The sequence below is a fragment of the Balaenoptera borealis genome (assembly GCF_965194805.1).
Source record: "Balaenoptera borealis genome assembly, chromosome: 13".
NCBI classification, from domain to species: Eukaryota; Metazoa; Chordata; class Mammalia; order Artiodactyla; family Balaenopteridae; genus Balaenoptera; species Balaenoptera borealis.
This window is the reverse complement of record NC_138870.1, coordinates 35,432,126-35,447,011: the sequence shown is the minus strand read 5'-3', so window position 1 is coordinate 35,447,011 and position 14,886 is coordinate 35,432,126. Positions and strand designations below refer to the sequence as shown.

The window sequence follows — 14,886 nt, the reverse complement described above, 5'->3', positions numbered from 1 at the left end:
AACATTAAAAGTTAAAGAATTAACAAAATGAGGGCATAAGGAATAAGAAAATTATTTTTTACCTGTTACAGAAACATTTAAAATCTTTGTCAAAATTTCAATTTACATTGGAAAACTAAATTAACCCATCACTGTTAATTAGCCCAGTTTAAGTGACTGATAATTGAAGGATGATATTTCTCAGTCCTTTTTTGAAGAAAAGCAAGGTGCCATCAACATTTGTGAGATTTAGATTTAAAGCAAAAACCATTATCACAGATATGTAAAATAACAATTACTTTTTCCTTTTATTGTTTAAAGCAAGACTTTTACTGTTAACTTTTTGGAAGATGATCTCATATAACTATTCTAAAAACTATTTAATGAAAGGAGTACAGAAAAACATTTCAACAGTTCAGCCCAAACAGCTAAGGAATCAACCAAAGTAACCCGTAAAGAGAGTTTTCCCAGAACAAACTTTTTTTCTTGATTAAAGAACTTTACTTTCAAAGCTAAATGACTTAAGAAAATAAACATAAAGGCATTAACAAAGTCATACACTCTATTTCATTCAATTCACACCAGATTTTAGTCTCCCAACTTTCTCTGTTATCCTTCCATCACTGCAAGATATTAAAGGTATTAGACCTCAGAGGATGGGGAAAGCATATCGCAGACACTAAGACAGGAGCATCACTGTGTGACTCTACATTTCATCTTGAGATTTGAGAGTTTTGGTCACTGACTACCAGGCCAAAGGCAGACAGAAGATGCCTCCCTAGGAATCTGTTTTAGAGGAGAAATGTAAAAAATAAGGCTAATTCAACAGTAACTTAAATAACTTAATGGCTTCACTATAAGCTGTAAAGAAGGATCTCAAGCTTCCATTTTACTCATGTTTTGTTAAAAAGGCTTCAAATCAGTTTCCAAAGACACTTTCTTCCTCTTAACCAAATTATTAATAGATTTGGATTTAAGTCACACACATCTAAAAAAATATCGTTGGTCTTAGAAGGTATATCGGGCTAATTTGGGATATTTAGGTCTGTGCATGTGAGCATAAATTAGACTTAGAGGTTATTTATCCACTTGAAGGGTGAGGGGAGAAAAAGGAAGTAAAGCATAGGAGAAAATACCAAACTTTTAACACTGAACTCCACAGTAAAACTTTCAGTTACCTGGAACTATTCCAAGAATATTTTAAGCAGTCAGGCATGTGTAAGTGACTATGTTTGTTTTAAATCCTTCAAATGGCATTCTTACACATATATCCAAAAATATGTTTTTTGGAAACCCCACTCTACCTAGCTCTGGAAACAGTAGACAAGTGATAAATGTTTGTTAAATACAGGAATCCAGCAACAGCTACAATGGAGACAATCTAATGATCTGAAGTGATCTTCCATCACTCTGAACATGCAGGAGGCAAAGACTGTTGAACTAAAAACCTTATCATTTGAAAAAAACAGTTAAAAGGAAGGAAGTTAAAAAGGAAAGAAAAATTATTGGCTTATAATTCCTTCTACCTAGAAGATACTTCTCCACCTGTAGAAGTCTGAAATAAAAGATAAGCCCAAATGTCATTTCCTCCATGGCATGTTCTTCCATCCCCAGAGTGAGAGTCTCTTACCCTGACCGGCTAATGTCATGTTAACTCATTTACGACATAACGAGCCTTACATCAAAGTTATACTTTACATGTTATATTTACGTAATGATAAAATTGTTATTAGTTGGGGAAAAATACACATATATATTCTAGTTCCTTGGTGACAGGGACATCGTTCTAACACAGTGCCCTGGATACAGAAGGCATGAGGAAGTGTTTTGTGAATGAGCTCAACTGCAGGTAGTAGAGTCTAGAATGACAACACAGGAAAGCGTTACCTAGAAAAGTTGCTTCATTTATTTATTCCAACACATACTGAGCAACTGGGCCAGGATGACATGCACTGAATGCCATGCATGTCCAGGCACTCCAAACTTAAAAAAAACAAAAAACAAACTGGAGGTTGGGAAAGAATTAAAAAAAAAAAAAAAAGACAAATTGGAGGTTGGGAAAGAATGAACCTAAGGTAGGTTTTAGCTCTAAATTCTATAAGGCTATATATACCTTATATTTAGGGGGATCCACTAATATTTTTCATGAAAAATATAAATAGATTTCCTCTAGTGACAGAAGATTAAAGAGGTTGGATCAGCTCAGGAATTAGCAGAAAATACAGGAGGTGTGTGACTTGCCAACATGATTACAACCTTTTCCACGCTGAAGAACTAGAAGTGAAATGTCATATAGACTGCAATTTAAATGGTTTCAAAATGTTTGTGTGTGTCTATGTGTGTGTATGACATTCATTATACAATTCTTTCAACTTTTCTGTAAGTTCGAAATTTTTCAAATAAAGAGTTAAAAATAATAACACATATAAGGCAATCTGACTCAATACGTTCTTATCAGTGGAGGTTGCAAAAAAAAAAAAAAAAAAGGAGAACTCTTAAAAATACATACTTCTATGTTGAGACTGATGGAAAGAGTAAGTTTTGCTTCTTTCTGGGGAGTAACTTCTACTGCTGACACTGGAGCCAGATCTGCTGTGTGGAGAATCCTTTCGGCCTGCAGGTGATTCTCTGAAAAAAGGAGTGTCTCTTTTATGAGGAGACCGGTCTCTCACATAATGGGAAGAGTAGAAACTTTTTCTTCTAAAGCCGTCTCTCATGTCCCTTTGAAGAAAAAATAAAATAAGTTAATTATATCCTATACTCTCTATATACAAGCTCAAATGGCAAAAGCTCTGGTTACAAACCACTGTTTGTGTTGTAATTTATGTCCCCTTTTTCTACCACCACCTAACTTCTGAAATCAGTCAACAAAATGAAACTTTATCAGTGAATTATGTCATTTTTTCAGTTTGGGGTAGAACCAGGTGGTTAAGTGCAAAAGTTACTTTATTTTAAGCAAGCACAAAAATTTTTTAATGTGAAAAAGTCACATAGTCTCTACTTCTGCTTGCTACTAACAACATACCACACAGCTACCATACTCTCAAAGACACCTAGAGAATGCCAAAGATTTCCCCAATGAGACAGTTCATGGTCTACTATCCTCTTCTAAGTACAGTATATACCACTGGTTTTCAACTAGTGTGATTCCCCGCTGCCCTGCATGATAATTTGGCAACATCTACAGACACTTTTGTTGTTACAACTGGAGAGGAGGGAATGCCCCTACTGGTTAGGGGCAGGATGCGCCTAAAATGCTACAATGCCCGGGACAACACCCACACATATACACAGTAAAAAACTATGCAACCCAAAGTGTTGACAATGCCAAGGTTGAGAAACCCTGGTATATACCTATTAAATCCTTGCTCTCTGAATTTACAACAGATTGTTGCCAATCTCTAAATACCAACTTTTTATATCATCTTTATTTTTATAAATTAAATTTCCTTAGTAAGCAATATCATCAACTCAAAGCAGAAAGTAAGCCCAAGTAATAAAGATTTATAAAGCAAAACTATCTTTATAACAGTAAAGCAAATTAAAATTATTAAATACAACTATGAAGACACAAGCCTTGGACTTCCCTGGTGGCACAGTGGTTAAGAATCCGCCTACCAACGCAGGGGACACAGGTTCAAGCCCTGGTCCAGGAAGACCCCACATGCCGCGGAGCAACCAAGCCCTTGCACCACAACTACTCAGACCGCGTGCCACAACTACTGAAGCCCGCATGCCTAGAGCCTGTGCTCAGCAACAAGAGAAGCCACTGCAATGAGAAGCCCGCTCACCGCAACAAAGAGTAGCCCCCGCTCGCCACAACTAGAGAAAGCCCGCGCAGCAATGAAGACTCAACGCAGCCAAAAATAAACAATTAATTAATTTAAAAAAAAAGACACAAGCCTCTATTTAAAAGAACACTTGGAGTCAAACAGGTTTTAATTGAAGATTTAGCAAATGTACCTCCATATTAAAATTAGAGACCATTATCTTCAGACAGAAGAATGCTAAAAAGACGAGCCAATTGTATGAAATTTCAACTGCTCAGAAAATAATTTCAGCATATTGACTGGTAGTCCACAATATATAAGTAGGTTGTTGTCATTAACTGATTAATACCCAAACTACATCCTCTTTCCAGATATAATTTTCTCTGTGCAAAAGTAGAAAACAGTTAAAACTCATTTATGATAAATAAACTCAGACAAAATACTAATACTGAAATAAAGCATTAAAGAAATTCCAATATATTCAAGTTCAATCACTAAAGCTATAGAAATCATATCAATATCACTGAGAGCTGAAGTAAGTAGCTATATATGTATTACACAGATTTTAGGAACTGTACCAGGAGCTGGGGACCCAGTGGTGAACCACATGCACTCAGTCCCTGCCATTACGGAACTCTCAGGCTAGTGGGAGAGGCTGATATTAAACATACAGACAAAACATGTAGCCAATGGTGTGTGCAGGGAGACTAGGAGTCTACTTAGTCCAGGCAAGAGACAGTGGTGACTTAGATAAGGCGGGAGCAGGGGAAGGGTCACAAATTCAACATGCACAAGAGTGCAGTTTTGTAGACTCAACGAGACAAGGTAAATGTTTGACTAATGAGTGTGAGAGATGGTGGATGACAAGATGATACCCAGAATTCTGGCATGATGGATTACTGAAATAAGAAAAACAGACCTGAGAAATAGGGACAGGGTGGGAGATCCACATTTAGACTTGATAGTGCTATATTTGAGATGCTCATGTAATATCTTGGTAGGCAACTACAGATACTGGTGATAATATCAGAAGAGATTTTTGGCTATAACTATACATTTGTCTGTAAACAGGCAGTATTTAAAAGCCTTGGGTATAGATGAAAACAAAGGATAAAAAGTGCAGAAGGCCCAGAATCTAGGGCTAGAAAACTGCCACACTGAGAAGGAAATGGGCTGTCTGAGAAGAATGAAATAGAGTGGCCACAGAAACATGAGGCACAGGTGAGTAAGTTATCAGGGAAGGCAATGAAAGAGTGCTCCAAGAAGGAGAATAAAGGTTTCATACAGCGAAAGTAAATGAGCTCTTCCTGATAACTTACTCAGGAAATGGAGAAGAACAGGCCCACATTCAGAGGAGAGACTGCCTATCTTCTCTGGAGGGAATGGAAAGATGAAATGCTGAACTACAGTTTCCTAATTCTGACACCAGATGGCAGTAAAATCACAACAGCACAGTTGAGAGCTGTCAGAGCGGCTTGGGGTGGCTAGATACACACGGGGGAAGTGCACATCAGATTTTAACATCTCAGAGCAGAGTAACGTCTCTCCTCTCCTTCACATCAGCATCTCCTACTGACCATCAGATTAAGCAAAAACATCACCACAGGCGTCAGCTACCGTTAAGTACATGGTACTACTTTGATAAAGTGGTAATATTAGCCAAGTCATTTATTCATGTGTGTATGTATGCATACTTTTTCATATCTATATATCTCTGTCCCAATATATGAAAGGCACTATGAGGAATTACTGTGGCTCTGAAGAAGCTTAATATCTAATGGGGGGATGGGGAGTAAATGTTCCAGAAGGCTGGTACTGTAATTTAGAAGAGACATATATACATATTAATAGATGAAAAACTGACCAAGGAGTCTTTAAGCAAAGGTGAAATTTAGATCAATATTGTCTAAGAGAAATATAATCAAGGCACAGATGATGTAGTCATATTTCAAAAGTAAAGAGAAACAGGTGAAATTAAGTTTAGCAATATTTTACTTAACCCAATATATCTAAAATATTAGCAACATGTAATCAATATTAAAAAATTTAGTGAGATACTTTATATTCTCTCTTTCATCTTACAGCTTGAAAATCCAGTGTGTATTTTACACTTACACAATATCTCAGTCTGAACTGGCCACATTTTTTTTTTTTTTTTTTTGGCTGTGTTGGGTCTTCGTTTCTATGCGAGGGCTTTCTCTAGTTGTGGCAAGCGGGGGCCACTCTTCATCACGGTGTGCGGGCCTTTCACTGTCACAGCCTCTCTTGTTGCAGGACACAGGCTCCAGACGCGCAGGCTCAGTAGTTGTGGCTCACGGGCCTAGTTGCTCCGCGGCATGTGGGATCTTCCCAGACCAGGGCTCGAACCCGTGTCCCCTGCATTGGCAGGCAGATTCTTAACCACTGCGCCACCAGGGAAGCCCCTGAACTGGCCACATCTTAAGTGCTCAACAGGCACATTCAGCTAGTGGCTCCCATATGAACAGCACAGATTTAGATGGTGGGAAACGCATTCCAAGCTTCAAGAAAAAGCAGAGAAGGATTAAAGGATATTATGCAAACAAGAAGAGAAGTAGTCAGAACAGTGAAAACTTAAAAAAGCAGTAACTAAAAAACAAAGGAAGAAATTTTTGAAAAGGGAAAAGGTAGTTAATATCAAATACTGCAGAGGCTGGAAGAGATCTTCATATTTAAAACCTAAGAGTCACATGACCAGTGAGTGGGCTGTCCAGTAAAACTCTGGAAACCAAATCAGACTATAAGAAATTATGACATATCTACTAAAGGAGTTAAACTACTTTTCTTCTAAAAAAAAAAAAGTTTGGCAGAGGGAAGAAGGAAGAGAATTGGGACAATACTCTGAGGAAAGGGGCTTACTTGGTCATATTTGGAAGTTGGGGGGAAAAGGCTAATTTCCTATTGAAGGAGAAACTGATAATCCAAGACACAAAAATGGTAACTGACAAAGAAGGAGCCAAAAATCACCAGGAAAAAATGGGACAAAGGAACTAAGTAGAAGAGAATAGCACTGAAGCCAAGAAGAGAAGAACACGAAAAGGATAAAGAGGAAAATTCTCATTTCAAGAAGAAAAAATATGAGAAATCTCTCTTCACAAGTCCTTTACCTCAGTAACATAATTCTAGAAGTCATTAATAGAAAGTAAAGAAAGTAAGGACATGAACAGACGCTTAAGGCAGAGTGGAAAGTATTTGTCCTTTGGGGGAAAGTATTCATTTGAGCAGTGTTCCTCAAAATGCAGGTCCCCAGACCTTCATCAGCATTACCTTGGGAAGGTGATAGAAATTCAAATTCAGGGCATCAAACCACACCTACTGAATCAGAATCTCTGGGAGTGAGACCAAGGATTCCGGGCTTTAACAAGGCTCTCCAGGTGATTCGGTTGCACAGGAAACTTTGAGAAGGACTGAACTAGACAAACTCACTAATGTCTAAGAGCTGTGTACGTATAAATATGGTATCTTTAAGTCAAAAACAGAAACTCAGGGCTAATGATAGAGGCAGAACATTTTCCAGTGGTGATGATTGTAGGGTTTGACCATGCCAGTGGAGAGCTAAAGAGCTGAAAACAAAAGAAAGAACTGGTGTTAATTAAAAGCATCATCAAATCAGGATAGGGAGGGATGGAGGAGAAGACTATATGCCAGAAACTATAATAATCCAGGAACAAGAAATGGGGTCCTGGAAATTCATCAAAGAGTACAAAGATGAGGACAGGTGGTACAAATGGAGAAGTTCAGAGATGACACTGGAACTGTGGCTTGGAGGAGGTAGTAAGGAGCAAGAAGTATGCCCAGAACTCATCTCAAGAATCAAGGAATTAGGAGGCAAGTGAGTTGGGAGGTAAGTGGTTTCAAGTCTTGGAAGTTAGGTTCCTGTTGCAGAAAATGGATGGAACGAACAATAGAAAATATATCCACTCTACTTTGATACTAAAAGACCAAGTCTTTGCCCTCATGAAGCCTATATTGTAATGGAGAAGACATATAAATACAACATTTCAGACTGACAGGCAGTATAAAGAAAGGTAGATGTGAGGGAGGTTATTTTTGATGGGATGATCAGGAAGAACATCTCTGAGAAGGTAATATCAGAGCAGAGATGTAACAGAGGGGATGGAACCCAACAAAGAATGAGGCAGTAGAGAGACCTGATGTACATTTACAATGATCACTCTAATTGCTCTGTGAAGGCATCATATGTTGGTGCCAAGGACACAATGATGAGTCAGAGAGCTTTCTTGGCGTTTATAGAATTATACAGCACCAACATTTCAAATATAATACTAGCTCTATGTATAGGACTTAACAGAATCATAACAAGTAGAGGAAGGAAAGGGACTCCTAAGGCCCTCTGTGAACTAGCCTCCTAAGTACTAAAAGCCCCTCCCAAAGTAACTACTGACTCCATGACCTTGAACAAGTTACTTAACCTCCTTATGCCTTAATTTCATCATCTACGAGGTGGGGATAATAACAGTACCTACTTACAGCTGCAGGGAGTAAATGAGATATTATATGTAAAGCACTTAGAACAGGGCCTGGTACACAGCACTCAACAGATGTTAGCTAATTCTATTGACAGTATTACCCCACTATGATTTCCATCAAATCGGTATAAAGGCTTATTCAAGAAATTAGCTAAGCGTGCCAATACAACCGCTTGATAGCTTTATCATTCAGAAAAAACTATGAAATCTTACATATTTGTTAAGAGTTTAAAACCTACTCAAAATAATAAAACCTCCAGAACAAGACTTCCACTTGACTTCCCAAGCAATTTGCTTTACAGAAGATGAACTGTGGATAATTCAATGTAAAGAATGGCAGTTATGGAGTTCTGTACACAGACAAAACACATATAAAGTGAAAAGTAGGCAGAATGGCCATTTGCTAGACTAGGGGGTCAACAAACATTTGTTTAAAGGTCCAACTACAAATATTTTAGGTTTTGTGGGCTATATGGTCTCCATCACAACTCCTCAACACTCCACTCTAACACAACAGCAGCCACAGATGATATGTAAACCAATGTGTGTGGCTGTGTTCCAATAAAACTTTATTTACAAAAATAGACAGCTGGTCAGATTTGGCCCATGGGTTATAATTTGCTGATCCCAATGTAAACAATTATGTACTTCTTGAAGGTTTCCAAACACAATTTATTAAAGAATAAAGAGTTTACCTATAGCTTCCTTTTTCTCACAGAACACAAAGAAAAGTATGGGGATTTTTTTCACCTTACCCCTTGCCAATATCTCAAGATTTTTATGCTTTAGAAGTTTAATTGTATTTTGGAGAGCAAATTAGTTACATAATGATAGAAATATGTTTTGGCTGATTCATATTTTCTTTTCTACCAGAGACCTGACTTTATATGTTTATAATGTAATTGTAAATATACAAATTTAATGTTTATTTACTTATAATATAAAAAAGCCTTTCTCAAAATATGTTCCACAAAATACTAACCCACAACTGTGGGAAACACTGAGTTTAACAAAATTAAACACCTTTATTTACAGTGACACTTCTCAGAGCATTCTCTGCAGGAAGACACAGACTCAAAAATTAGTTCAGCTGCTCATGTATGGCCTTTGATCTTAATTTACTTCCTAACTCCTTTAAGCACAGCAACTTTGCAATGAACGGTATCTATGACTATAGTTCTAAGCTTTAGTCTTTTCATTATCCGTTATCTTATTTTTAACCTTCCCCCAAACATATGGATCCTCAAGTTATAAAATATTTTACCTAACTTTGAGACAACGTGGGGAAGAGGGTGATAGATTCTCTTTCCTTTAACACATACTATGACAAATTCAGGCTGACTAAAAAGCTAAATGTTTGGAAGGAAGGGATAGGAGAAAAAGACCTGTCTCTCTGTCTGTCTGTGTCTCTCTCTCTCTCTCTATATATATATATATTTAAAAGATACTAAATAATTATAAGTCAACAGGAAGAAACCACTGTGTATCAAAATACCAAGTTTAAACTACATACCAAAAAAGTGCCTAAAGTTGAAAATTTAATTAGATTTAAAGCAAATTTCCAAATAAGAGAGAAAATTCCAATATCTGATGGCAGTCTTAAATGTTAGTCTTTAATAATTTAATGAATGTTGACAAACCTTTGAACAAGATGAAAACACCAATAAAAAGTAGATGAAGGATATGAAGATAAATCAATGAAAGACAAATGTATCACCTCACTAAATATTTAATATAACTCAAGTTATTTTAATTTTTCCCTATCAAATAGGCAAATGATCCCATCCAATAGTGAAAATTAGGGTGGGATATATAAGCCTCATCATGAATAATACACAATTTGGGTTGGGCTGGAAATTGCTAGGGATTTACTGGTCCTAAAAAGAAAAATACTACTCTAGTCCGTAAAACAGAGTTAGACTTCAAGGTCCACACTGTCAGAATGCCTTTCTTATCTTTAAATAACAAGTTTCCTTTCTCTCTTCCTCTATTTATATTCTGTACAAATCTCACTTTTTCTAGGCTCAATCTAACGTTACAAAATGCTACACAATACTTTGAATTCCTTCTTTTTCTAGGCATAACACCTGGTTAATTTAGTTTGCACTTGGTTTCAAATGTCAACCATGAGAGTTTCTATCTTTGAGAGAAAAAAGTCACAGCTATCAAAACAATCCAGTAATCCGTAAATAAGATGGGTGTCAATGTATATCACTAGTGCACGTGATATTAGTTTTATGAAACAACTGAGTCTTAATTTTCTTAAATTTTTGTCTTCCACTATAATTTATGACAGACTTAGGTAAAAATGGATATACAAGGACTTAGCTGTTTTGTTCTTTTTTTCTTTAAATTAAGATAATATGGCAAGGACAAATTGAGCAACCTTGTATCTTTTACCTTATACCTAAACAAAACCCTTTCATTTACTTCTATTTCTTTGGCATAAAATGTAATGTAAGAGTGCAATGAGTTTTTAAAGCATGTAATTCAACAGAAAATCAACAGTGCTTTCATCTGTAAACGTATTCCTAGTAAAATCAAGGAATTTTTTCCTTTCTTTTCAGATGATTTCTATAATGTGATTGTAAGTATTTCATAATGTAAGTTTCAAATTTTTATTTTTATTTAATTAGAAATTAGTTGTTAAGTTTTTTTTTCTTTCATTTCATTGATAGTTCCTATTTATCAAGTGGAAGACCAAATATTTCACAATTATTTAGTAAATCAGTTTGACTAGTATAAACAACATATGTAACTAAATATTTTCTGATGTCAATATTCTCTTAAGTTCCCTATTTTAGATTTTAAAAATTGATCTTCCACTACTCAAAGCCACCTCCCTCCAACACCAACCTTCCAATCCAAAAAGAAATCTGGATAGCTAATATTCTCCACAGTAATTAAGTAGCTGTAATTATACTTCAAAGAGGAAAAGCAACCTCTAGAAACAGTTTCCTGATGCTTAATGTACTCAAGTGACGAGTACAGCTATTATTACTGCTCTGAGAGTCTGATACTCTAAATGCAAAAAAACCCTACTTATCCAAATTATGAATATGAAAAACAGTCAAAATATATGCAAGGATAAAAAAGGATTCTATTAGTGAGGCTCCTTAGTATACTGATGGTTCTCAAGTGACAGTGATTTTGCTCCAAGCAGGACATGTGGCAATATCTGAAGACATGACATTTTTTACTGTCACAACAGGGGGATACTACTAGCATCTAGTGGGTAAAGGTCAGGGGTGCTGCTAAACAACCTACAGTAAACAGGACAGACCCCCTCAATAAAAAACTGCCCAGCCCAAAATGCCAATAGTGTCAAAGTTCAGAAATCCTGAGACAGACAGACACACGTGCCTGCACGCGGGCACACACACACACACACACACACACACACACACACACACACTCAAATTTAATCTATCAGTTTAAGAAATAAGAAGAAACATTCTAAAGCTTTCTTGGAACCACTTAACAATTCTAAAATGTTACTTTATAACATACCTAACATCAAGTATTAAAATTCCTTCAACTCTTCTAAACATTCAAATTATATGTTACATTTTCAAGTAAAGTATTTTCTACTCTATTTTCAATCTTTAATTTATATACAGTCCAATAGTTAAGAGCATAGACTCTGGAACAAGTCTGCCAGGTTTCAAACCCTGGCTCCATCATCTGGTTACCATGGGAGAGGTGTGACAGTTACTTAACTTCTCTGTGCCTGTTTCGTCATCTATAAAACGGGAATGATGGATTAAGAGGAATAATGCCTACATAATTCATAATACATAATAAGTATTCATACTTATTAACTCAAATTAAAAAAAAAAAGACACTGAAAATACCAAGTGTTGACAAGGATGTGAAACAACTGAAATTCACATGTGTTGCAGATGGGAATATAAATGGGTGCAAAGCTGCTAGCTCTCAGTCCACAAATCACCACAGGACTAACAAATGCACATCATCATCAGTGACGAACCGCACTGCATTTTTCAAAGGCTTTTGGATTAGTCACGGTGCATCTGTTACTCAGTTCATACACAGACAACAAAGCATGCAGTTTTGTTGCCTTCTTGTTCCCAGGGATAAACCCACATGATATTTTATAAAAATGGATAATTGAAAGAGAATTAGTCAACAAAGACAAAAGTGCAGCCAAGAAACAAAGAAGTGACAATGATAGGAGTGGAATTCAAATTGAACATAAATGGAGTTACGGAAGAAAACAGGTGACCATGGGAATGTTGACAATGTTGCCTTCAAGATATGCAGCCTGAGGAAATTGGTGAAGGCAAACTTATTGAAGGCAAACAACGAAAGGAACTGTGACAAAAAAGGATGAAGATGTCCCAGAGGAAGTGAGGCTAAGAAAAAAATTCACATTAAAGGAACTCTCAGAGATATTTCACGGCAATGAAAATGCAAAGGATAAAATGTTGGAAACTGATCCAAACTCAGAATGGAGTACGTATGACCATTCACCAAGGCATAAAAAAGATGCTTGCTTCGAGAAGAAGACAAACACTGTTCAAACTACTCTTGATAAGTTTTTTTACAAAGAAATAAAACTCAAACTCTCAATGTTTCTAATGTTATAAATTACAGTGTATTAAATGAATATTAGTTTTACCATTTATTTTACTTCCCTATACATTTCTATTGAAAGAGTTTAATGTTTTGACAAAAGGTTTTACAAGTCACAACGACTGTAATTATTCTCATTGACTGTTAAGATGGCTTTATGTCAGAATAATGATCACCTTTGGAGAGGAAGAAGAAAATAACTGAATAGGTGCATGAAGAAGCTTCTGGGGAGCAAGTAATGTTCTATTTCTTAACCTGGATGTGGTTACACTTACAGTTAACACTGAGCTATACACCTTGATTTGTGTACTTTATGTATGTTATATGCTCTAATAAGTGTCTATGAAAAAGAAAGGTATTGGGACTTCCCTGGTGGCACAGTGGTTAAGAATCCATCTGCCAATGCAGGGGACACAGGTTCGATCCCTGGTCCGGGAAGATCCCACATGCCACAGAGCAACTAAGCCCGTGCACCACAACTACTGAGCCTGCACTCTAGTGCCCGCGAGCCACAACTACTGAAGCCCATGCACTCTAGGGCCGGTGCTCCACAACAAGAGAAGCCACTGCTATGAGAAGCCCACGCACTGCAACGAAGAGTAGCCCCCGATCGCCGCAACTAGAGAAAGCCCGTGCGCAACAACGAAGACCCAACTCAGCAAAAAAAAAAAAAGAAAGGTGTTTATTTTCCTCTAAAAATGTGATATACAAAAATTTAGCTCCTTATCACTTAAAATGATGTGAAGGGATTTTTTAAAGAAAGCAAACAGAACTTTCATCTTCGAGAAAAGAATTTTCATTTTTAATATTTATTTTAAGGGAAAACAAATTGTAAGACCAACTACTGTCTAAAAATCATTATTATATTTTAAAGATTTATTTCGAACACCTGAACAGCATAGCATTACTCGCCAAACCCAAGAGAAGGCAGCCTTGTCAACTTCAACTACCAACGTGGTGTCAGGTAATCTTCCCAGAGGATCACCAAGAAATCAGGGCAACATGATTAGCTTCCTCCTCCTCAGGATATTCTCTCTGCAAAGGCAAACCTTATAATATGTCTTGACCAAGAAATAATCCAACTTATATTTTGTTGCTATTTATTTTTCCATTATTCAGAAAAATGCTATACCTTAACAAAGCAATTCTTAACCTTCAACGTTATTTCCAAATATGATTCTCTTCACCTGACCTGCAGAAAAGTTAGTGCACAGATTTGAAGACAATCTTTTATAGATAAAACATTAAAAAAAATAATCCTTTATAACAAAATATAAAATTTAAAGATTTTTTTGTCTCCCATAGTTTTTCTTAAATCTTTGGTGCCTGCTATTGTATGTATGCAACTAAATGTTATCAAATGACTAATGAATAAGCAAACACAAAATAATTATTAACAGAAAAATTTTAAGTCTTCTGTTGCCCTTGCTTTAACAGCTTGTATTTCTGTAAACTCACTCACGGTTTTACTCTGTACCATATATTTAATAGATATTTTCTACTAATAAAATCTTTGACATATTTTTTAAATATTTCTGTTTCATAGAGTTTGACCTAAAGATACCATTACTTCAAGGCTCACCTCGATTTCTGCTACTTCAACAAAATACCACTACTACATTTAAGAAATACTTCTATGTCCAGAAATGGGGAACTAAATAATTCTAACTTTACTGCTGAAAAAAATCTAGAAAAAATGGACAAAAGATTTGTTTTTTAGTAATCTGCTCAGAGTCATCAGAGAGCTAAAAATGTAGTAAAGAACTATGGATCCAAAGTACAAGAGAAGTAGGAAGCCCAGATTGCTGAGCCTGTCTTTTTTGGGCTGCTTTTGCTTTTATGTATCTGCCAATTTCAGAAGCAGGATTTGAGAGGATGAAAAGCTGAGAAATAATTCTGATGGCTTCACAGAATTAGGATATAAAGATCTTCCTAAGGGTTACACAATGAGCAGGGTGAACCTGGCTTCATATGACCTAAATTCCCTTAGGTTGACCCTGAATTGCTAATGACTAACCCTCTATTTGAAATAC

The 14,886-nt window shown here is 36.3% G+C and overlaps 1 protein-coding gene across 22 annotated transcripts in view; it reads right to left on the bottom strand.

Moving 5' to 3' along the window:
- PPHLN1 (periphilin 1) overlaps window positions 1–14,886 on the bottom strand; it is a 259,607-nt gene that overhangs the window by 115,925 nt on the left and 128,796 nt on the right. For 21 of the 22 annotated variants that reach the window (XM_082349474.1, XM_082349473.1, XM_082349471.1 and 18 more), the window contains one exon: window positions 2,489–2,700. In XM_082349474.1, the coding sequence (XP_082205600.1) occupies window positions 2,489–2,700 (212 nt within the window). Of the gene's footprint in view, window positions 1–2,488; window positions 2,701–5,864; window positions 6,213–14,886 lie in introns of those variants that run through there. The other variant, XM_082349483.1, reaches the window with a different exon arrangement.